Raw genomic sequence first — 26628 nt, 5'->3', positions numbered from 1 at the left:
CACTACCAAGGTTCAATCCGGACTGAATTTTTACCCTCAAATGAAAGTCAACAATATTCAGCAGGGCAAAGCAGCTCTGAGCAATAGAAATGTAAATTTGCTTGGAGAAGGTCCCTCGACTACTAAATACTTCTGGCGCTATTGCTTGGTGAAGATTTCTACCTTCGGACTTAGTCACATTTCTGGAGCTTGGATTCTTTCAGCGGGGCAGGGCTGCTTGATGTAGCCAGTACAAGGAGAGCAGATTTCAGTTTTCTATGCTCTGCTCAGATTGCAGACATCAGGTTCAGTCTTCTTCTACTCCTCCTCCACAGGTCCAGAAAGTGTTCTAGGGAAGGTATTATGGGTACCACATTTATGTCTGGTACCAGCATGTGGGTGGAAATGACTCCTGGTGCCTCCCCAAACAACAGGGTAAAAGTTCCCCTGGGTAACCCTACCTACTTTTGCAGCACTTCCTGTGTGCTCTACAGCAAACAACCCAACAATGCCCCCCTCTGCCTAAAACCAAGATGGTGAAACCTCTCAGCTTGTGCAGAGCCACTGTAGCTAGAGAAATAAGCAACTCATCTTCTGTGGTCACTCTAAACCAGTTCTGGTGTCCGCTTCTTTCAAACTGGATCATTGCCTGACTAGGGGAACAAAGAAGGTTCTCCTTAGGTGTCACCAAACATTTGGCTGAGAAAGGGTTGCCTCTTAGAAGTAATCAAATTTCTGTGCACTGCCCAAATGGTCATCCTGCCAGAGGGACAGAACACCTCCCTACACCCAAGGTCTCTCACTCAGCTCTGGAAGCAAATTAAAATCATGTCAAGAGTGCCGTTCAGCTCCTAGGTGACCGCTGGAACTGATAATATGGGCCGCCAGAGGCTTTAGGCAGGGAAAAGCTAACTTTCCAAATGATGTATTACAAATCCAACATCAGTGAATAGCACTTGTGATAAATATATGCAAAAGCCCAATAATGAAGTTTGTAGGTGTTTCGTAGCCAGAAACTGGTATTAGATTTAAAACTATATCAATACATTCCTATGAAATAGGCAATCCTGATACAGTGAAAATAACTTTTTGGACGTTCACGGTGAGGACATGTTTAACAAGAAACTCTGACAAGTCCTACACTTACATGCACCCTGCCTTACAGGCCGTAATGCCTGCTTAGGGGTGACTTATTAATATTTAAAACAAAGGTTACACTGACCTCAAGTTAGTGCACTAGCCAGGTACCTCTCGTTTTTGGTTTCTCCTTCCTTCAAGGACAGCCTGAGAAACTGAAGTTAAATGAGGAAGAGACAATATCTACTCCCAAGTACACCTTCTTTGAAGACCCCACCCCGCCTCCTTAGGCGGTGCCTACTCAGTTTAAATGAGGGTCCAAGAATCGATAGCAGTGACTTAGACTGGTGTTAAAAGAAATACTGGTATACCATGTTCACAAGGGGTAATGTGTTTTCTGGCATGAATAGCTGCTTAAATCCATTTCTGCTACTTGTAGAACATTGCTACAAAAAAAAAAAAGAAAAAAAAAAAAACACAACACACCACACACACACAGTTGGATAGCACATTGGTTGTTAACAAAATGTCTATCTTTTACATTGTATTGCTTAGTTACACAATGATTACTTGCTGTGTTAAGCTCTGCTGACTGTGAAAAGCATAGTGCGCTCACATCGTCGTATATTCTCTGGATGTAATTGGCTCACTTTTAAGGGACTTCTACTAAAGATTAAGATTTGTGGTTCCATAGGAAGTTCAAACATTTTATTACTACAACTGAGTTTGCGCATATTCATTTTTGGTTTATTGCATTCTGCTAGTAAAGCCTCTGTTTATCTAGACAGAGGGGTAAAACGCTGAGATGACAAAGCTTCTCTTTTCCCTACTAGTAATTTATCTTTTAAATACTGTGGTAAAATCTAACTCTATAACTTCGACCATATCCCTATTGGCTGTGGGCTTCACTATTGTTTAAGGTTCATGTTGTTCAAATGAAGGCATTTGCCATTAAATAAACCTAAAGAGAGTTACCTCTCTTCTGCAACAACATCTGACAGATACATAATAGTTCTACAGATTCCTTACCTGGCAAGTACTTACACTGGTCCGGAAACCTTTTTCTCCAGCAATAACTTTCCAGCATCAAGTGGCACCAGGCAACTCTAGCCGCAGCACCTTTTCCTGATGCAACATCAGTAGCGTGTGTTGGGCTTCAGCATGCGCATGATGTCAGTTCCTGTTTTTTCCACCAACACTGATGTGTGCAGAGATAAACAAGGAGCCACAGCAGCAACACAGACAAGGGTCTGTACCTTGGGATCCTATTTCCCAGCTCGTAGTGGAGGCAGGGAGGAATCTACTGGGAAGATTCTGTATCCACCAAAAATATCATGGCAGGAGATAATGAACTTTTTCATCTGATGGATGCATCTTCCTACAGATTCCTTACCTCATATGTTGGCCCAAAATAATACCTACCTGGGAGGTGGAACTGAGTAGTACCGGATAATCAAAGGAGTCAAATAGCACTGCTCAGGTATAATACCCAACACTGTGTGATAGGAGGCCGTCATGTTTAGCAAAAGTATGCCAGAATGACTATGACAGCCTGACAGATGCTGCCATCAGAACTACTCTTGTGAGAGCCACAGAAAACGGACTTAGAGGAGTGTGCATAAATGCCCACCAGATGACCTTTTTGGCCACAGTGTAGCTGATATTGATAGAGGATGGCCCAATGTGAAATGGTCACCATCTTGCCCTTCTTAGCTTCGGCAAATTCCATAAAATTGATCATCAACTCCATCCAATTGAGTGTGGTCAGTTTAATAGGACAGAGCTGGAGTTGGATGTTTGGAGTGGCTCCTCCCCTTTGATTGAATGAGGTGTAGGAAGAAGATGAAAGAGTAATAGATTGGCTCATGTAAAATGCATAATCAACTTTGTATAAGAATGATGGACAAGTAAAAAGGACCAACTTATCAAAGTAGAAAACAGCTAAAAAAAACGACATACAGAAAGCACCTACAGTTTCTCAACCCTGCAGGCAGAAGGAATGGATACCCACAGAAAACTTTTTAGCATTATAACTCAGACCAGTCTTCAAATGGCTCTCCCTGAACACTAGACGTATTGTCACTCAGGCCCTAATCACCAGCTGGTTAGACTATGGCAACGCACTCTAACCTTCTGCAGAGACTACAAACCAAACAGAACTCCGCTGCAAGAATCATCCTCGACCTCCCTATTCGGATCCCCATCACCCACCACCTCATAAAACTCCACTGGCTCCACACACGGACGAGATGCCAATTCAAGCTGATGATCCACACCTACAAAAGCACTGTAAAACCAAGGACCAGCCTATATCAGCCATTGCCCGAACTTCCACTACCCTATCAAACAACTTCTCTCTGCCTCCCTCTCGCTCACATGCACCACACCTCCGGGACAATAAACGTGGGGCAGAAAAAGTACAACACACCTTTCAAAAACTCTTAGCTAGTGGTGATATATAAACAGAGAAGGTTAGTCACAAAGACACAAACGTAGACAGATCTGCTATGTATTCTTTGTCTGTAGCCATCAATAAGCCATGTTGCTCGAAGGACAAAGCAAGATGTTAAACAGGCGAGATGTAGAGGGATTCATCCCTTTCAACTGGCACTATTGTACAATTTGGTTCCAGCTGCCTGTATGGATAGATCTGTAGCAGACCTCCAGGCTGCCAAAATGACATCTACAACCACATGAAGGTAAAAGGATTCTAGCCAATAGCATTCAATCTCCAAGCATGCAAAAGCAGCAGCATCTGGGGCCGGGACAGAGGACCTAACTTCCTTGCTGTGACAGCAAGTTTGCTTCGATCATGAGGGGAAGAAGAGGCCAATGCTAAGTGTCAACAGTTCTGCATACAAGATTCTCCTCGTCCACTCAGGTGCGATCACAATCAGCAGTCCCTGTGACCAACTGAACTCCAGAGGACAATCTTTATGGAACCATAGGGCACAAAACAGAGGACACTTCCTATTTCGGGCTGTGGTGAAAAGACTTAACAGAAACCCCAATATGGAGAAGACTGCCTCTGTCATTTCATGATGTAGCTCCCACGCAGTCCCCCAGCGAGTCCCCCCCCCCCACCCCAGACTGGACGGATAAAGGCCTTCAGGGCACTGGCAATGACTTTTTCACCCAAACACTGTTGGCGAGATAGGGCTATGTTTGCTCCGGTGGATCCTAAATGTCATTAGAACAGACCATGAGATGGAATCCGTCCAGTGCACGGGTCATGTACCATGTACGATTCCATTTATATGGGTTAGACCACAAAACCTGAACTGCCCTTGAATGATAAGTGGTCATGTGATCACAGAACTTGAGACATGACCAAATTTTGAAATGCCATTGACTGTCCAGGTTGCATAATCCTGCTGCACTTTTTGCAGTGAAATTAGAATTTTTGCTGGGGCTCCTGTAACGTGTGCACTATCTGTGATCTAGTTATCGCTCTGGCTATCTCCATACCTGTATAACCAAAAATCGCCTCATCTTGCCCATAAACCAAACACTTTGAGTACCATCTTTTTTATCTAAATTCAACTGCTCCTCTGTCGTCAGAGCATCAATGCAGTGCTTTCACCTTTTTGGAACTGGGAATGTGTGTATCTAGTTGACGTTTAGAGAAGATGATACACAGCTCAGGCCTTCCTTCACCAATGCAAGCCAATGACTCTCCACTGATGTAGGAAGAATGTTGAGACTGCCTGTTGTTCCCAGCTGAAAATCGATTAAACCTATATTATTGTGTCAAATTGATCGGTCTCATTTTGTTAACAGATTTCCCTCTAACATATTGGCGAGCCAGCCAGGAGCTCTACTTTGATCCCACCAACTGCTGGACTGGGGGCCCTGCCTGTCTCCACGAGGTGATTTGCGCACTTTTTAAAGAGGTAAGGGAGATGCCAACATTTATGTAAAAATCTCTGATTTCGTGGGGACAGATGGGTCTCAGTGGAAGGTAGTGAAGTGGACAAAGTACGAGGTCTGTTCCTTTTATTTTATAAAGACAGTTACAATTTTGACACTGTAATGTATGTCATTTTTGTGTTTGCATGCAAGATTGTGTATGAATTGAGATAATATTAAGGGATCCCGGTGGTAAATCCGGAAGATACAGGGAGCTTGACTAAGTAAGTCAAAAGTGCTCAGGAGTAGTGTTGGACTTGGGGGCTGAGCAATCAGTGTATGTTTTAAAGAACACTCATGTCAACCTAACCCAGATATTAAATCTGGAAGTCACTTTTTTGTTGAAAATAGTGAAAAGTTGTCCCCTCTATGAATCCAGAGGGAAGTGACCAGTAGTATTTTGTTTGCCCTAGTATGAAATTAAGAATTACTGTGTATGTATATTAAAATTTACTGTGTATGTATATGCATGTATAGACAGAAATGTGGCCACATAATAATGTCAATATATAAGTTTGTTATTTAGTGTATAATTTAGGAATAAGTATCAGACCTCCTATTTTTATGAAGGTTAAGTTATAATAGTATACTCAAAAGTAAAGTAATTGACTGGATTGGGCAGGTCCCAAAAAGTCAACTAATTAATTCCACATCCCTGAATGAATTATTCATTTTTATAACATTCAGGCTGTCGCCCTCTGCAATAGAACGGACCTTAAGTAGATCAGCAATATCAATACCATAGAGTCATTTTTTTTAAGTCAGAAGTTTATGTATTTATAGTATATCACCTCTAGGCCTTAAAAACAACCTACATTGACATAAGAGAAATGCCTATTAGACAATTATAAAAAAAAAATATTCCAAGAACTAATACAAGGACATTATCCTCCAAGTTAAAAGTAGTGTAGTAGCCTCATGAACCCCCATAACAAATATTGACACTACTAACTATTATTCCCATTATGAAACTATAGAGCCTCAATATTGGAGGCTAGATGAAATATCATATAGTATAGACTGGGACATACACACATCTATTGAAGATTTACAAATAGAAGGAGAATTATCAGCTACTATACATACAAATATATTTAACTACCTTTCAGATAAATGTGAACAGGATCTTCGCATCATTAGAATAAAAGAGTTTATTTTGAAATCTACAAAACCTGTTGCAGTTGTCTTTCCAAGAGTAAAGTTTTAAATTTGTTTTCATGTGTGACACTGGTGCCACCTTGTGGCAGGAAAGTGAATATATTGAAGTTACTGCAATTTTTCAGTGGAACCATGGGCAACAGTCACGTGAATTCCCTGCAATAACAGACTCATATTTAGTATTAGACCTCCTACTGTATGCATTTATTAGGGACCTCCCAGTATGGAATTTAGGATATGAATAATTTATAAACATACATATATCACAATAACATTATTGTTTGTTGTGTCAGGCAAACAAACCACTTAGGCCACACATTAATGCACCTACCCAATATATATGTAAATGAACAAAGTTTTTAAAGAGATTAGGGATATATATATATATATATATTATATATATATATATATATTATATATATATATATATATATCTGATGTTCACCTTCATAGCCTAATAATAGTTTATGTGAAGTCTGGAAATACCCTAGGAAGTAAATAGAAGTCCATTTAGAGTGGGAAACATATGGTACAAAAGATTAAGTTCACTAAACAGACATGGGGTCTCCTTTAGAACACATGGTTAAAGTGTTCTCAGGAGACAGGGACAGAATAGGAAAATACTGTAAGGAATGGCACAAAGCAACATTAAAACTTGCACATGCATGGCCCAAAGAGGGCACACTTGATAATACAATAATAGAACACATGGGCACCTTCCTGCAGAGTAAATACAAGGGAAATAAACTAGAGAAAAGGAAGATCACACTAGACCAATGGAGGGTCTTTTGTGAAACAAATATGAATGAGTCAAATACAAAGCCTCAAACCCTCCCTTTGGCTCCTCCACCCCCCTATCAAGATGTGCCATTAAGGTTAGGCAGTGCAAAGGTACAGGGCATGTATACTTTGCAACCTGGTGCCCCACACTCATTACCTATCTCTTCACATCCCCCTGCTGTGGGATATACAGACCCAGAGTATAGCCCACCATTAGAATCTTTTTCTAAACAGAGAATATGTTGACCCATCTCCATGTCCTCAAATGGCCAGTACACCACAGGAAATGTCAGGTGGGGACAGTACTAAGTACATAGGGACAGTGGATGCTACATTTACACTTCATTTAGAGGACGAGATGTCCCCCACTAGAAAGAATGAAGGTATACCTAATGAGGGATCAAGAGGGGTACAGAGAATGGAGGGGGCTAGAAAAAAGGAAGGTGTTTTGAAAAAACCGAGTGCCAATATTAAAAATGAGACAAGAGGGTTAGCTTTCACACCAGAAAGTCCTCCCACACGGTGCTGGAGGTTCATGCACTCAGGAGCAGAAGAGAATAGTGTAGGCAAGTGGGTCACAGAGCAGGAAGATGAATGGGTAGACAAAAGAGCGGCTTGGGAAAAGGGGGAAGGGCCCCCTGAGGCAGTCAAGAGCCCACACTATCCCACAAATAATTGAACAAGAAGGACTAGATGACACAGTCTCCACACATAGCAGCTTAGGTGAAGAAGATATGGGTTTAGAAAAATCCTACAAAGGATCAGAGGGGGCATTAGATGACGTCACTGAACATGTTAAAAGAATGTCCCTTCTTGAGGATCATAACAAGGAACAGTCACAATATGCCTGTGAGGCAGATGAAAACAGTAAGACAGGACAGACTTTACAAAAGAAGCCAAGAGAATTACAGAGATTAGTATTTGATGGGGCGCATGCACGCCCATATGAGAGAAAGGGAACATTTGATATGGCAGGAAAAATGACACTGAGAAAAGACATGGCACGTGCATTCCCTGTATGTCCTGGCAATAATTTGACACCCAATGAAATAGTAGCTCAGTATGAAAATAGTTGGTATAATGTTGTCCCTTTTACTGACAACCTAGCAGGTTGGACAGAAGGATTGGCATCACAGATGACACCATGGCGGCGAGAGGGTTCCTTTGAACCCCGAGACATGGCTAATGCAGAAATGTGCATTTTTCAGGGTGCAGGGGATCCTTATTGGGATTATCCCTATATGCAGAAAAGTTTAAGAGTGTGGCAGAGATATGCTTGTAAGTATGACTCACGTCACCCTACTGGCAATAGGACTACAGTCCTGTCACAACTGCCCTTGATATTCAAGGGCCCAGGGGCGCCTCAATATATACCATGGCCCCAGATGGACAAAGAAAATCTTAAAAAACAGTTGCCACAACTTGCTGAGGGTGCTGGGAAATGTATAGCAGCTCTGGAAAAACATACTGCAGGGATTACTCTTGCAATAGGGGACATTAAGAGTTTACTAAGTTCCCTTATAGGAGATGAGACAGACACCTTGTTCACAAAGGCAGGAGTAAAAGATGTGACATTGACTAACCCAAAATGTGATGGGGCACCCTCTAATAGAGTAAGGGGAATTGTTTGGAAGCAACTGAGGAAAATGTATCCAGACAGGCCAGACATTGGGTCCCTTATGGCACAAACAATGCAGCCAAATGAGGACCCAGCCCAATTCCTTAGCAGAATGAAGGAAAAATGGACACAGGAAGTGGGGGAGAGTTGGGATGTCACTGGACAGAATGCAATACTATTTTTCAATATAGTGAAAAAGGGTCTGCCAGTTGAAGTGCAGGATAAATTAGATAATATAGTGGCCTTGGAGGCCAAACCATGGACAGAGATACAAACGCACACAATACATTTTTGTAAGAAGAGACAAGAAAAGGAAAAGGAGTGAGAAAGATAAAATAGAGAAAGCAGCAGCTAAATTGGTCCAACAGAAACTAGCCAAGAAAACAGAGGAAGGAATTGCCACTGCCACCACCCAGTTAGCTGCAGTGTCCCTGGGAATGCCTCCTTCAGGCACCCCAATGCAACCCTACCAGTATGCCCAGAGAAGCAATAACAGGAATAATGGAAGAGGAGGGCGAGGAAGGTTTGGGGGAAATAGAGTAAACACATTCCAGAGGGGACAGACATGCCACTATTGCAAAATGACAGGACATTTCATTAGAGACTGTAGGGTTAAAAAGGAAGATGAACTTAGCAACCAGACCAGGGCAAATTATGGCCAACAAATGGTACCGCCTGGTGGCATTGTAACACAACCTGCCATGAGTCCCCAAGTGATATATCTCCCACAGCCCCAAATACAAATGCAGCCTCAACCACAGATACAGCCTCAACAGTTACAGCAATCAGTGCCCCAAATACAGTATGGGCCACAGCAGACAGTGCAGCCCACCTTGCAGCACCAGAACTTACAAGGAGGGATAACTGTCAGGGGAGGGAACCCATTCCAGCAAAACTACATGGGAGGATATGCCCAATGAAGGTGCCCAAGGAGAAGTCTCATGTGTCCAGTCTTATCGGTAACCCACAGGCCAGATGAGGAACCCACTGTGATGGTAGCCATAAATGACAAGGAATACACCTTTCTCATCGACACTGGGGCCACTAGGTCCTGTATCCGTGAGAAGGGACTGCCATTGTCAAATTTATCAATGGACACACAGGGGTTCTCCGGGGCTGTGATGAGGGTTCCATTCACTAAATCTGTGGAGCTGGAAATAGGGGGGAGATATGTTGATGGATGTTTCTTATTCTCCCCAAATGCACCAGCTAATCTGCTAGGACGTGATCTCATGGCAAAATTAAACATGACTATTCACTTTGAAGAGGATGGGACTATGATCTGTTCAACACCTGGAGTATCTAGTACACGCATCATGACAATGGTTACACACCCCCCCAGATGGTAACCAAGTTAGAGCCAGACCTGTAGACATTTTAGCCTTTACTAGAGCAGTGTACACCATCATAGCAGAAACACCAGAACTGACAGGGAAACTAGTTGAATTACCCAAAAACTTCCTCTTTAGACGACAGGGCCCCTGTTTTGAAACATTAGACAAAAACCTAATTCTGGAAATAGAGGCTCTAGAAGTGTCCCCCACCTATGGGACCCTGATGGCAAGTGACCACACTGGTGTGATGTGGGCATGTGTCATCTTTTGTGATCCCAACATGCAGGTGGGCGACATATCAGATGACCAGTTGTTTGCTGATGACTTTAGAAGGACAGAGATTGTTTTTCAAAACAGTGTACCTTTACGAACCACACTGGAGACAAGGCCTGTGATACCAATAAATGTCTCCAGTCCTATCAAAGATAATGACCTTGCGCAGGTACCCTCTAATTTATGGACAAAAGGCCCTTATGATGTAGGCCTCGTCCGCACAGCAGTACCATTCAGAATAACTTTGAAGGAAGGAGCAATACTGCCAAGAGTGAGACAACATCCTCTATCCAAAGAAGCAGAGGAGGGCATTGCACCTGTTATACAGGCATTGGTGGAGCAGGGAGTCATATACCCAGGTGTATCCCCCTGCAACACCCCAATTTACCCTATAAAGAAGGCCAAGGGAAATTTGTGGCGCATGATTCAAGACCTGCCGACCCTAATGACATAGTGATACCAGAATTCCCTATAGTACCTGATCCTTCCATCATCCTAACCAACATACCCCAAGATGCTAGGTACTTTACAGTCATAGACTTGAAGAATGCATTTTTCAGCATTCCCCTGCACCAAGACAGTCATTATTTGACTGCATTTTCCTATTGTGGTTCACAGTACCTGTATTCCAGATTACCTCAAGGGTACTGTGAGTCCCCTAGTGTCTCTAACAGGACGGTCAAGAATGACCTCGCCAATTTTCAATGTGACAGCACAGTCTTGCAGTATGTTGATGATCTACTAATCTGTAGTCCAGCAGAAGAACAGTGTAGGAAGGACACTGTGTCCCTGTTGTGCACCCTTGCTCAAAGAGGTTACAAGGTAGACAGGGACAAATTACAGTACTGCCAGGAAGAAGTTCAATACTTGGGGCAACTACTATCAGCATCAGGCCGTAGAGTTATGCCAGGGAGAGCAGAATCCATTCAACAGATGACAGAACCTGAGACTGTGAAAGGAATGCAGAAGTTCCTAGGCTTATGTAATTATGTCAGACAATGGGTTTTTGACTACAGTACTTTAATATCCCCACTGCTTGCATCTATCAAACAGGCAAAAGCACAGAAAGACAGGATAACATGGACTACGGAGATGAAACAAACCTTCAGTAAGCTAAAAACAGAGATAACAAATGCACCAGTGTTAGGAACACCAGACTATACCAAAGAGTTTTTTCTTTTTTGCCACTGTAATGGCCAGGTGATGACGGCTGTCCTCACCTAAAAGTATCCTTTAGGCCACAAACCAATTGCATATTTTAGTGGCCTACTTGATTCTGTCATGAAAGGTCATTACCCTTGTGAACAATCACTAGCCACAGCAGCCTTTGCAGTAGAGAAAAGTGCTCCCATTGTCATGGGTGCACCCTTGACACTGTATGCTGAACATGCTGTGTTTGCAATAATCCAGAAAGCTAAAACAACACTAACAACACAGAGAGTATCAGGCTATGAGATAATACTATCATTACCATCCTTGAAGGTGGTTAAATGCCACACAGTCAATCCTGCTACCTTCTTTGCACACCCCATTTCAGACACTGACGATGATGCCCATGATTGTGCCACATATACTCCAGATGAGTGTAACCAAGCAACGGAAGACCCCATTCCAGGTAGTGTTGTGTATTTTGTGGATGGATCTTCCACAATAGATCAGGACACAGGGGTAAGAAATACAGGTGCTGCAGTGGTCAGAGCGATGCAGCACAACTCTTCAGACACACTGCAGATAACTGAACAGATAACTTTGCCATCTCAATATTCAGCCCAGGCTGCTGAATTAGTAGCTTTAGTGGCAGCCCTCAAACAAGGGGAAGGAGAAACAATAACAGTATACTCTGATTCAGCCTATGTTACTACAACAGTGCATTCCAGCATTATGCAGTGGAATAGACGGGATTTCTCAAGTCTGATGGAAGCCCTGTCATGCACCGCCCCCTTTTAGAGGACTTGATACAAGCTTGAACACTGCCACATGCAGTTGCAGTAGTGAAATGCGCAGCCCACACTAATGCTCAGGATTTTGTGTCCCGTGGAAATGCCCTGGCAGATTGGGCAGCCAAAGATGCAGCAACACGCCCTCTTAGTGATACACATACCACAGTTTTGTTACCTAGTGAAACATTGACATCTTCAGACTCTTTGAATGCATCCAGACATTACACAGAGACAGCTCACCTGCATATAAGAGAGATACAAGAAAATGCACCAGAACATGAGAAACAGTTGTGGGAAGCCAGAGGATGCACACAGACAGGAACAGATTTAATATACAGACAAATATCAACAGGGAAGCCTGTCATGCCCCAAGCATTGCTACTGATAGCTCTAAACCAGCTACATCTTCCGTCACATACTGATAGAGACAATATGTCCCTCCAAATACGTCAGGATTGGTTTGTCCCTAACTTACATGAGATGATTACAATGTACATACACACCTGCACAGTGTGCCAGCAGTATTCACCAAATCCCACTTCTAAGGTAATAGCTTCCACAATACCTCGCCCACAAGGTCCCTTTAAGGAACTGCACATTGACTACATTGATATGATTGACAGATGCAATCATTATCGCTATCTGATAGTTGTAGTCTGCCCATTCTCAAGGTGGATTGAAGCAGGACCTTGTGTTCACTGTGATGCCAAATCTGCTGCTAATTTTTTGATTCGTGAGGTAATACCGCGATGGGGTGTCCCTGAGGGGGATCAGATCGGACAATGGCACCCATTTTGTCAATAATATCTTTTCTCACCTCACCACCTTGTTAGGAATAACACATAAATTGTCCTCAGCTTATCATCCGCAAAGCAATGGAATTGTGGAGCGCCTTAATGGCCTCCTCAAGAACAGAATAAGTAAACTATGTGTGACATTGAAGAAGAAATGGCTATACTGCCTCCCTTTGGCACTCTTTGCTTTGAGAAATACCCCAGGATCAGATCATCATTTAACTCCACATCAAATAGTGACAGGTAGAACAATGAGCACATTTGTGCCATCAACTAGACATAAATTGGAGACTGAGAGTGCACCTCAGGTTGTACAAATTTAAATGAATGAATACATGTCTGAGCTAACCAAAGTTGCAAAGTTCTTCTCTAAACAGGTTACACGTGCAGCCAAGAAGCGCGCCTGCAAAGGATCAACAAACACCATTACCTTTGGGAACTTTAGTATATATTCGCAATTTTGTCAGAAAGTGGAAGGACTGCAAATTCAATGGACCCTTCCCAGTGACAGACAGCACAACTACAGCAGTGAAAGTCCAAGGCCACAAACCATGGTACCACCTCCAGGATATCCTCCTGGCCCCAACCATGCCATCCATCCCTTTGGACACCGAGCAGGAAAAAAAGGGGGGAGAACAGGAGAAGCAACCGGAGTAAAGCCTCCCTCTAAAGCTTCAATCTTAGACAATTCTTCTTTTCAGTTATGTATTTTATGTTTGTTTTTCCTCCTCGTTGCACTGATATTGCTGCTTTTAGCCCTTGGATATTTAATTTTTTTTGATCCTATATCAATTACTACACGCATGCGTAGAACTGTTGATAATGATACTGACCATCACCCTCTCCATATTGCTTTGTTTGACAATGTGTGGTATCAACACATGTACAGTATAGGCACATCCACATCCAACACCAGTTGTTATGTATGCTCTCTCATCCCCCATGCTGCTGGAGTAGATAACTTGCATCTCCCTAAAGAGGTATCCCCAAACATTACACATTGTCTCCTGCACCTGTTTTTATGCAGAATGAGACCACAGCTACAGCCAACTCAGGTTAGTCCTGCTACTGCACGAGTTAACACAACTAGATTGGACACCACCCCAGAAGTCCTACAAGTCCTGACAGAAAAAAAAGAGATAATGGAAGAGATATCAAGAATGAAGGAAGCAGGGCAAACCATGTTTCACCCAGATTGGGAAAAATGGGTATTACGTTGAGGTATTTTTGGAAGGTCTTACCCATCATCTGAATGTAGCAACTATTTAGCTGAACCCCTGCCCCCTGATTGCGCAGGCAGGCCAGTTCTTAGTATCACAGGATCAGTATTTGCCCATGATAAATGGCATACCGAGGCCAAGTTCTCATGTAGAGCAATATTATTATGGAATGGTACCAAGACACAAGGTCCACTAAGCTTTAATAAGATAATAGGTCAATGTCAGGAAATATGGGATGCGAACATACAGAGATATACATGGACAGGGACTACCATACACCCTAGAATAGCAATGAAATTAACACACTTCTCTTTGTTTCAGAGGGAAAGGGACAGTGAAGGTGGGGAGTAACCTCAACTGCAACATCACCACCTACAACGCTGATATGCAGGGCGGCACCTCCAGCCTGATGGATCACTACTGGATGTGTTGGGCCCGCCTCCACATGCAACTACCCCCGAACTGGAATGGCCTCTGTTCCCTAGTGACTTTGCACATCCCCTCCCTGGTGACACCAGGTGTGGACATCTCTCAGTTACATGACCATCCCATGAGCCGTCCAACAACCTTGCTTCACCATTACCGGACAAAACGAGCTGCTGAGTTTCTTGGTACAGAAGTGTGGAAAGATGTTCCACAGGAACACAGACTATTTAATGATGCCCACATCTTTTTTGGTAGCATCCTACCATTCATTCAGGCGAAGGCAACTGGACGCTGGCTGCAGATCACGCGCTTTGAATTGATGAAGACCATAAATGCAACTGAAGATGGGTTCAATGCTATCAAGGAAGAACTTCGAGCCCTTAGGCTGATGGTAATGAAACACAGATATGTACTTGATTTAATGACGGCCATGGAAGGAGGGGTATGTAAGAAGATTGGATCAGCCTGTTGTACTTATGTGCCGGCCAATGATGCGGACAATGGGACATTAACTCAGGCCATTCAGACATTGCATGATCTACAAAAGAAAATGATTGATGAGGGGGTGCCGCTGATAGGTGGTTTGAGGGCTGGTTCGAATGGGTGCCGTCCTGGATGTCGGGGTTGTTCAAGGCCTTGTTGCCTTTGATTGTGTTGTTGCTTTTGATGTGTCTTATTTTTCAGGTACTAATAGCATGTTGCAAAAGGATGACAGCTAAATTGGTAGGGACAGAGTAGTGGGTATGTGATGATTCCCCTAATTTCATTAGTAGATGGGAAGGTAGGAAAAGTAGTTGAATAATCAACTAGAGGGAGGAATGATGTAGGAAGAATAGGAATACATCACATACAAATAAACATAAATTCCCAAATCCCAATACAAGCATTTTAGGCTAGATAGTTGTAAACCAATGTAAGTAGTGAAAGGCTTCATACATGACATGTTAAAAAAAAAAAAAGACAGACTGTGGGTTCAATAGAAAAGGCAGGTCATATTTAGGACAAACAAACACTTATTAGTTAGGAAACGTATATACATGCTGCATTGTTAAGTTAGCTGTGCTGAAACACACAAGAGGCCCCAGCCACATTAAAATGAGAGTTTTTCTTTAAAGCTGCACCAACTGTTGCTTTCATAATGTTCACTCAGCATGAACAGGGTGGAACAGAAGGGTGTATCCTTCCTTAGCACAGGGGTCCTAAAAAACAAAAGTCATTCATATCGTGTTAAGGGGAATTGTGTAAAGGGTCAGATAAGTATTTGCAAGGCAGGGCTACCATGAGCAGCACGCAACATATAATCTCTTGTTGTGCAGAAAGATAGATATGGTGAATGACGTCAGTGTAACTTACCCACCCATGAGGTCAACAAGTGCATGTGCTTCTTTCCAGAGGCACCTCATTATCTTATCTGTACTGCTTGTAGTTGCTTACGTCAATGGTGAACTCTTCACCACAGTTTTTTGTGGTTTTTACAGTATAAATGCTACTGGTGTTTGAACCAGAACTTTGAACTTCAGTCATGGCCTCTATGTTGAGACTGCCTGTTGTTCCCAGCTGAAAATCGATTAAACCTATATTATTGTGTCAAATTGATCTGTCTCATTTTGTTAACAGATTTCCCTCTAACACCACCCAAGACTGAATGACGGCAAACTGCTCATTGACTTATTAGAAGTCAGACCTAGAATTTGCGTTTGGGTGGGGTGGGGAGTGTAGAGAAACGAGTGTATCGTTGTTGTGTATATGTATGGTCGACAAACATCTCAACCACCTCTTTTTACACCAACAGCCCTGCAAACTATAAAGAGGAGTTGTAAAAACGTGCCTGTGAGGGGCCAGCGTACTGTTTATAGGGATTATGGAGCTGCTGCAGTGAAGTCTTTCCAACATGAGTCTAGGAACACTTTTTTGTGAGACGCTAATAAGAAGGAATACAGACTATAAAATGCCGTGAATAGGCAAGGGAAAGGCCATAAGCATGCACGGAAATGCCCTGAAGCCTTTACGTTATTAAAATGAGTTACTGGTTATGCTGGTGCTAGTGCTCAAGCCCACTTCATTTTTGTTATGGAAATTAATGGGTTTAACCAATTCTACATTCTGTTAAAAAAAGAACAATGGAACTGTTTCCTTAAGAATAGATTTTACATCACAACTGGGTGGGCGGATGTAAATTTCACATAACTATTAGTATAATAATGTATTGTAGGCGCACAGAAGAATTTGAGCCTGAACAGTGATAATTATTTTTGTATTACACGCCTGCTGTTTTTAAGCACTTCAAATAATGTATATTACTATTATCCAACTGCTGGCACTCAGTTTACTGACCCTTGAAGGATGGAAGGCCGAGTAGGTTTGCTTGCATTCGAACATTGGACCTTCAGCTCACCATGTTTTTCAGTGGAAGGTCCATTCAATTCTGGCATCTTACCAGCTAAAGAGCATGTAATGAGTTTAATTATGGCAGTATGAGGCTTTACAAGTCTACTATATCAATTAACCATGAAACCGGTTAAATCATAACTCTGTATGAACGAAAAACGCAATGGGAACCAGAGCAGAGAAATCAATGTGCCCAAGACTAACAGTTCGCAGCACAGCAGAAGACCCCAGATTCAAACGCAGAGATACTTTTCCCCCAAGGTTTAATAAACTACGAAACCCAGCACAGTTGCCCTCAAAGGGCAAATAAGTATCTGTGGTTTGAGTCCAGGTGTTAACTTCCAATCATTGGCGGGAGAGAAAGAACCCGAGGAGTAAATTCAAAATGTCATTGACCTCGAGCATACTCTTTGGTCTCACGGTGATACTGGGGCCACATTTTCTCGCCCTGCTGTATCTGCAAGTTGCAGCTTGCTCACAACTCCCTAACTTGGATGTGGGTGGTTTCGATAAGGAGGCCTAGTGACTGTCCTCACAAGGTAAATGTCTGCGGGGTACGGGTGCTGTACTAAGATGAATGATAGTGTTTCCTACCGGTATATTTCAGTAAAGTGGTAAAGCTAGGATTAAATAGCAAGTCCCCAGTCCCATGGCTAGAACATATCCATGGGATAGTATCTAGTGGGGAGAATGGGGTTGTAGCATCTGCATGCCTGTGAAAGGTGGTTAACGGCAGCATCCTGGGAGTATGGCACCGTTTACACGGAGGTGTCAGTTGAATGGCCAAGATACTCCCTTTCTACAGTTGACTCTTGCAGGCCAGTGCTAGCGTGAGTTCAAGGCTAACTAGCGCCATGAGGCAGTATAGGGATTGCAATTTGAATGTAATATTGCACTTATCACTCGTGATAAACCAACGTCTGGAGACCAATTTAGAGGAGGACGATATTGAATTGAACCACAAAATGTGTTCCATCAGTCACAGTCCTTCTCCTTTTCCCTCACCTTCAATCGCTGCCATCAGCAATGTGGACCTCTGTCACATCCCAGACTGTAAATGTATTCGAGTGCGGTTGTTTAAGACCTACCAAAAGATTATGCAAAGGCTGCCTGTAGACCCTGAACAAAACAAGTGACAGTGGGGAGCCCTGTAGCACACACTTCATCATGGAGGGAGGGGTTGAATTACCCTGCTATTTGACCTGCGGGACTGGACACAAAATGGTCAGACATACACCTTTATAGGATTATTTTCGAACCCAGTAAATGCAGCTGACTTCAGTGGACAATTTAGAAAATTCCTTAACCTTGGAGGTGCAACAGAACCCAAGTAGGGAAATACACACTACATTAATAAGCGTTTCTATTTTCAATGAGCATTTTCATTTAGTGTTTGAGTAAAAATGGATGAAGACAAGAGAAGTCGCAAACCCCATTTTTGTGGCAGCAAACATTCACGTATACAGAGGGAACAGCACTAATGCTTTCATTATGTACATGCTCAGTGCATCACAGACATTCCCCATAAAAATCTACTAGAACATCGTTCTGTGCTGAACTGCACTTCAGTCCCGAAGCGAGGCACGGAGTGAAAAGCAATCCAGCTCCAGCGATGTTAAGCACAGCATCTGGTTATACAGGAGGGACACTTAAACTGGAGCTTGGCTGCAAAGGGCACATGCGATGGCTCCATGATCGCAAATGCAATTCACCCAGTTTGTCCGGTGCTACTTTAGTGGCATGCGGTGGACGCTCTCTGGAAAAGAATCACGAGGCCCACATTACCGCAAACCTTAACTAGGTCAACTAATGGGTCACTGCTCGTAAACAATTGTGATTTAGCAAATCAAAGCACGAATATCCAGCAAGAGCTCACTACACCGACGGTAGTCAATGGTTACCAAAGCGCTGTGTCTGTATTTGGACAGGTGCTACCCAAGGGCTCCCCGAAACACCGTGAAAGAAAGGCAGACACGTCACATGCTCTTCCTCACTTCTCAGTCTCCACCCAGACATTTAACGGACAGAAGTACTAAGACTTATTTCACAACCAGCCTGTTAAAGGGGAAAAAAAACACCTCCCTGGCTATCACACGAGACTACTTATTCATATCACGGTTTGAAAGCACGAAAAAAATGGAAGAGTATCCCCAAAAGGCTAAGTGTAAGCACAGAATTTAATATTATAAGAGCTGCTGTTTGGCAGAAAAACAAAGGGAGCCAAGTCGAATTAAGGAAAGCGGTTGAGGAACGTAAAGTGGAATTCCTAATGGCCAACATTTTGCAACATCAAGTACAGGTCAAGTTGACGCCATCCGGAGTTCGCATTAATGTGTGCTCTGCAAAAAAAATACAAGTTTTTAAAAAGATTTTAGTAGAGTGGTAAGTATGCTGGTCTTAAGGTCACCACAGACATGACGCCAAGGTAAACATGTAAACACTCGTCAAGTGCACATTCCGTACTACAAAGTAACAAAGGCATACTCATCGCATTACCGGTGTGCTCGAGGGGTCGGGTTTCTTCAGGGGCGCCTCGGCCTCCTTCTGAGGAGCGGATGCAGCTTCCCGCCTCACACTGCTGCTATTGATGCCGGCAGATGCTGCACTTGCCGAGGACACTTTTGACAAACAAGCAGTACCAGACGGCGCTTGTGCATGGTTGGGATTTACATATGGATGAGTTAGATCATCTTCCCAGGAGCTGATTGTGGCCGCAAGGTTCGCCAAACGGCCCCTTCTTCCCACTGGTGCATTGGATGAAACGGGCGCGGGCTCGGTCTGCTTTGGCGGGGAAGGGACCTCTTCTTTGGGCTGGACGGGCGACACCTGAGAGATTTCAGGTGAACTGCCTAGATTTTTAAAAACACACAAAGTTACAGTTTAGAAAACAAGAGAAAAAAACAACTGCTGATCGAGATCGGTTAACAAAACCTTCCAAAAATCACAGGCCACATTAAAGAAGCAAAGCAAGTAAGAAACGGGGGTAATGCACAAGGTCTACATCGACACCCGCCTAAATAGGCAAAGCTGAATAGCTGCGAGCGCACTCTTACTCAGATTTGCGGCCCAATGCACTGGGTGCCAACAGCACACCTACCACAGAATGTGTCCATCGTTTAAGTAACGGTCGCAAAAATATACAAGCCAAACAACTATTCTGTGACAATTATTTTGCTTATCTGGTCTACCAGCCATAGTTTATAGTGACATATTGAGGGGGTGTGCGTAAGGGGGCTCTAACTCACCACTGCCGTCCCAGTAGCGTCGCTGTTTGGCCAATTTCTGCATGCGTTGTTTCACCGAGGAAGCGCTTGGCGTTTCACAGTTCAGACTCGGCTCTTCAGGTCTGGGCAGGGGATGCGACTGGACCGTGGGCGTCTTGGAGAAAGCTATAGCTTGGGGCTCCGATATCACCTCTGCTGGCACACGGGTGGCCGCAGGAGGGCTTGATGGCGGGTTGTTTTCCGAACTAGAAACTGGTACCTCCTTGTTACCTGAACATCGCCTTTTTGATGGGGATGGTTTGGTAGAGGTTTTTACTGCAAGTAAAAGTTCAATATAATTAATACACAAATGTAAAGCATTTCCTAACCAGTAGACACCCTACAGGCATTTATGTGATGGAAAAAGAAATCTTTGTTTATCCAGTAAGAAAAAATAACTATGTAAAAGTCATCAAACGATATCTCTAGTGGTAACCGTAACCTTCAATTCTTTGGTCAGTGCAGCAGTTTGGTGGCCTTTAGATGGTTTGAGTCACCTTTTTCAGAACAGCTCACCTAGTTACAATAAACCAGCTTCTAGGAGAATCTAACGTGTTAAATTTCAACTACCATGTAAATTATCAGGGTCTATTATAGTGCACACAGAACCGTGCCCCACACCTCTGTAAATTAAAGAACGTATTATTGAGAGAATGTTTATCATGTCTGTGTGCTAACAGGTGTGCATGATGGACAGTTCATGGCAGAATCTATCATGGATCCAAGCGAGTTAGGTAATCTAAAATGGAGCAGTTTAGGAAAGCTGTCCTTGCACATGCTCACCTGGTAATCCATTCTTTGTGCATTTCTCCCCCTTGCTTTATGCTGAGGGGGGGGGGGGGGGGGGGGGGGGGGGTTACAGTAGTCCAGTGGGTGGAAGTTGTCTGCATCGTTCTAGATTGTGGCCAGACTTCTACCAGAGTACTCCCAGCTTCCCCCACCCCTCTTCCTAACTGATTTTCATCTGCTACAGATGTGGCCGACAGTCTGGACCCAATAAACGCGCAGGCTGGTTAGAAGCAGGTCAGAAGGCTTCCTAATGTTCATGGCATTAACAAGATCGGATCATCGTAGCCATGCATCGTTGAGTCGAGGAGCCCCCAGAAACTGACCACTGCAAGAGGGTTTACTGGTCAGCTCGGAGCTAGAAGTATTGGCCACCTAACCCATTAAGTTGTTCAAGAAAGTTAAGGAAGAGCTACACACCAATGTGACAGAGAAAACTGTGTCCATGGGGCGAGTGGCTGACCTTTACTAAGCTGAATATATGCTTGAACGCTGAACTCATGAAGAGCTGCGCTGTTGCTCTGTACCAAAAGGGCAGCGCCCTGTGCAGAGAACATGCTATTCCGCACCTTGTCAGGAGACAAGCATTCTGGCCAGTGTACCGAAGTCCAGCTGAGGCAGAGCAACATGAGGGAGTCATCTTTGGTCTGCGGCAAAATCATAGCATCACGCCCCCCAGTCCAGCTACTTGAGGACATTTTCACCTCCCACTGCTTCCTAAACTCTAGGGCCCAAGGAAACTGTTGGTATCTACAGCACTGTTGGCTGGTATCTACAGCACTGTTGGCAAGTCTGCTTTTTCAATGAGCTGTCCAGGCTATGGAGTAACCTATGTGTACCCTTTAATTTCTTCTTAGAGGTTGGGGACCCCCTAAGCTCCTGGGGTTATTGGAGAATTAGCTGGAGAATTTACTGAGGATATGGCTGGAGGCAACCGCATTGAACCAGAAACAATGGACTGCATACAAATATATTGTGTGGCTGCAGAGATGGACATCTTAACTCCAGCTTCAGCGTTGTTGGTCCAAGTCCATGGAGAAACCTGGACATATAAAAAACAACCACAACTAGCAATCTCAGAGGTAACACTGCTAAGCATTTTGTGTCTAGGGCACAGGTGCTGAAACTAACTGCAGCTTTTTCACATGTGGACCTTCAAAGGACACTGCCTAGACCCTGGCACTGACAGCTTCACCCCTTTGCCTGAATAAAAACGTCACAAAATGTTTAAAAACCTATAAAACAGCACAAAATAAAATAATAAACACTCATCCTTTATAACAAGCACATAAGAATAGAATAAAATATCCACATATGATCAATGGACCAATCATAAAATTGATCAGATATCGAAGAAGCAATCCTTACGATTTATAAATATATATTTTAATTAAAGACCAGGAGACAGCGCATACAATTGGATGCTGTGCGTCCGATCTAAGTATTGTAAGTGCTGTTCTGAAGTCCCTAACAACCATATTGCGACAAATTGGGAGGATCCAAGCCCTCCTGTGGGCATAATACTGGGGATAAAAGAATATAATATGCTCTATAAACTCAATAGACTCAGGACAAAAGGGGCAGCTCCTCTCTACTATAGAAGTAGAGCATCGCCACTTCACCGTGAATGACCAGACTCGTAATATTCCAATCTGGAACTTAATATACAATGCTCTTGCAGCTGGGGGTTCAATATTATCCATATACTCCTCAAGAGAATAAGAATTATCGAATACTAAGGAAAAAAAAAAAGAAATTAGGGAACCCACTCCCCCAAGTGTATGTAGCCCCATATTAACCTATCTCCAGTACCTCCCCGTTAGCACAGATTTAGATACCCAACATGCAGATTCTGGGTTCACCCATAGGTGCTCACAGCCAATGTTTGACAGACATCATTTTACATAACCCAGCCATGGAATCCTGCTACCTTTTTTGTATACCTTTTGTATGCAAACATTTTGTCGTATCCATATTAAATGTTTAAGCACTAATTGAAGTGGCATTCTGACTGAAACGGATTTTAAGGTGTTTCATTGTGTTTTGGATGTCACACCCTCATTGCCTTCTTAAGTAAACATGAGGCCACTTTGCTATCTTGAGCATTAATTGCTAAAGAGGAGAATTTGTTAATCCAACTGGAGGGCCAATAATAGTATGGCGATAAACAGGGTTTCCTAATCAAATTAAAGATATAAACCCCTTAAAAACAACAACATTTGAAAGGGAGCCAAGGTTTAGTAATATATTGACAGTTCGTATGCCACAAAATCTAAGGACATGAAATTGCAATGCCCCTAAATCCAGGATTTAAGGTCTCCCCCTGAACCTAGCTCATCAGATTCCTGGCAACCTCACAAGAAAAAAAGGACTGGTAAGCTGATGCCCAGCAGAGAAGAATGAAGGCGCAAACTGACTTGGCCTCAGCCCTACCAGCCTGTCTCAAGCTTCTAAAGCCCTGCTAAAAGAAGGCGACTCATCCTGCAGGACCAGCGACCTCTGAAAAGCCTCCAGAGAACCAAGAACTCCAGTGGACAGTGGTCCTGTCCAAGAAGAAACTCCATCCAAGGACTCCAGAACCACCCTGGTTCCATGAGTCCTGCTCACTCTGCACCCGATGCCCACGGCCCGTGTCCAGCTGGCCTAACGGACTATAGCTGGTCCCCAGGTGATTGAGCAAGTGCCCACCCTGGGTTGACCCCTCTTGTCCAACATGACCACGCCTGCAGCCTGAATCCGGAGGACCCCCCTAACCACGACTGAACAAGACGAAGATACCTGTTGCAAAAAGGTACTCTGCACCCGCAGTCCCCTGGTCTTGGGGCATCCGATCTTTGGTGCAGCAACGTCCAGCAGGCAGCCCTCCTCCTTGTCGAGCCTGTGGTTTTCCAGACCCCGACCCCCCCTGGACCCAGCCTACAGCTTCTATGTGACTTCCGAGGTCCCCCTATAAAGAAGCATTGGGAGCCCAATGCTGTGTTTGCACCCTGCACCCTGCTGCCCCAACGCCGCTGAGGGCGTGTGTTTGGTGCTGACCGGTGGCTCCCACGGTGCTCTCCTAAACCCCCCTGGTTTGCCCTCCGAAGACGTGGGTACTTACCTGCAAGCAGGCCTGAAAACAAGTGCCCCCACTTTCCACAGGAGTCCATGTTACATTTGTCTAATCTTTGACCTCTGCACCTGTCCTACTGTGGGACTGTGTAGTAGGATATGCTATGTGTTAAACCCAAAACTTCAGTTCATATAGTCTAATTCGATTAAAGGGGAGGGTCAGAGGCAGCTTAAGGCAACAGCCTTAGCTTCATAAGCTTATGATGATACAATTTAACCAATTACCTTTTTAATTATTTGCTGTTTTATAACAGGATCTTTTGTAATAAAGTATTGCAAAAAGGCAACCTTTGTGTACTTCTATATATTCTCTCATACTATTGCAATTTTAAAACAACCACTCTGTCCAAGGAAAGACTTGTCAGTGGCTATTTCACTTCAGCACAATACAATAAAATTCCTCAAAGCTAATTCTTCCACTCTGCTTTAACAGAGCATAGAAAGCATTCTTCTTCAGTGTTCCTTCAATCGTCATAAGCACTGAATAATACCACCAATGCTCCGGGACCCCATGCACTGGAGGTCTGGTCAGCACCTGTGCTTTCAGAGGAGCCTCTCCTAAAGGTCTTCCTTAGGTCATTTAAGGACAAAGACCCATTGACTGACTCATCTACCTTCACGCAAAGGTTCATCAATGTAACCTTCAGCATCTTCACATCATTTTCTTCATTAGTTTCTCTTGTTCCACTGGCACACAAGAAGCAATGTCTGGCTGATTTTATAAATCGTTCATGTTTCATACCTATATTTCTCTTATTATTCATCTGTCCTATCTGAATTTCCAATGACTTTATAATCCATAATTTTGCGAAACATTCCATGGCACCCACTTCACTATCATAGTCAGAGGCTTTTAGCCTCTTTGTGATTTTTAACATACTTGATCAGATTAAACTTCACAGACCATATACTGCATTCTCCAGACCACTATTAACTTCATAGTTCAATAAATACATCTTTCGTCTGCATTACTCTTTAGTATGTCAGTCATTTCCTCATCCAGTCAGAAATGAACATTTGCTCTATTTCATATGAGTCACTACCTTTGCTGTGTAGCTTTTCAAAACTATTTCTAACAACCTAGAAGTATTACTGTAGTTTGCTAGGCGCTCCTATGGCCTATACTGCTCTGGCACCTCGCAAATCCAGAACATTACATTTTTAAACAAAATGCCACATTTGCATTCCACAATCCACTTTCTTACCCTTGTGATACAAAGCTCCCCTTTGTGTCCACAAATATTTTGGACCTAAAGCCTAATGACCTCTAAGTGACAGCACCTGCAATGTGTGCTTGTACCATTTAAAAATAAATATCCGCAATCACTCCTTTTTGATATGCCTTCTATTGATCTACTAGCCCCTTCCTCCAGTGATTACATAATGTCCAGCTTTTACTGGATTCACAAAAATGCACCTGGAAATCTAAGTAACAGATTTATTTTCATACTTCTCCTGCTCCATGTGTACTTCAGCGGATTCCTGACAATACACATGAATAAATAGTACAAACGTGCATGTGTAATGGTTACCTCAAACATTTGCGAAAGTCCAGAACTCAATTTCTCTCAACACCTTTGTAAAATAACGGGGTGTTACATGAACATTTTTTTTAAATCACATTTGAACATCTACAACAGTCTTTTTGGACCTAAATTGGCAAGTACAAATTGGTTGAGAGAGATAGAAAGAAAAAAAAAGAAAATAGTTATGAATATCCAACAATTTTAATTGTAGGGAACCGCCAAATGTCCAATGGACACCAATCTTATGCAGATCCCTTAATAGCCATTCTAGACTCTAGCCCTAACCATATGACTATAAAAATTGATGTAAGCATGCAGATGTTCCACAGTTGCAAGTTACAGTGGCGGGCTTCAATGTCTGAATTAAGATCAGTTATTTAGGACCACAGACGGCAGTTTTCATTAACCTAGATATCCAAGTCACTCTACAGGACTACTGCAGCTTAATTCTTCAGTATCATAGAAATGTTACCTTCCTGCCACATGTGGTACTATATCTTATAACTGACTGCCACAATCCATTAAGTTTTCCCTCCACTGCCTGAATCCATTTGAATTTTTCTTCACTATCTGCAAAGAGAAGTTCCTACACATTGAGAAGGAAAACAACATTAATGAACAACAATGCTTATCAAAAAAGCTCTTATCTAACACTTACCTTCCACGGCAGGTGCAGGGGGAAGATGGTTTGTTTCTGTAAGAGGTTCTCTTGTTCTTTTGCTTTGCATGGCTGTCCGTGCTGCAGCACTGGGCCTATCAGCAATTTTCTTCTGTAAATTCTCCCTCCTGGCCCGTGTTCGTTCAAGTAGTTTCTATAGAAAAGTTTGAAGAAAAAAAAAGCTTTAATCTTTTTAATTATATGTAACAAAAGCAACCTATAAGTCAATGGCACCCAGGGTAAACAACTTAATATTAAAAAAAAGAAAAGAAAAAAATTAAAAAAAACAAAAAAAACACAACACACACACACAATAGTTCATGTGGAACTTAAAAAGTTAAGCAATCATGCAGTACCTCAATGCGGTCACAGCCACTAACTGATATCA

General features: G+C 43.1%; 1 protein-coding gene across 1 annotated transcript in view; it reads right to left on the bottom strand.

Annotated features, from left to right (window-relative positions):
• The window catches only part of ANLN (anillin, actin binding protein), a 207525-nt gene that overhangs the window by 167733 nt on the left and 13164 nt on the right, over window positions 1–26628 (bottom strand). Inside the window, 3 exon segments of the mRNA XM_069215555.1 lie at window positions 19393–19745; window positions 20142–20435; window positions 26241–26394. Coding sequence (XP_069071656.1) covers window positions 19393–19745; window positions 20142–20435; window positions 26241–26394 — 801 coding nt within the window.

The sequence above is a fragment of the Pleurodeles waltl genome, chromosome 2_1 (genome assembly GCF_031143425.1).
Source record: "Pleurodeles waltl isolate 20211129_DDA chromosome 2_1, aPleWal1.hap1.20221129, whole genome shotgun sequence".
In the NCBI taxonomy this organism is placed as follows: domain Eukaryota; kingdom Metazoa; phylum Chordata; class Amphibia; order Caudata; family Salamandridae; genus Pleurodeles; species Pleurodeles waltl.
Note: the sequence above shows the minus strand (reverse complement) of the source record. Positions and strands in the feature narration are given on the sequence as shown.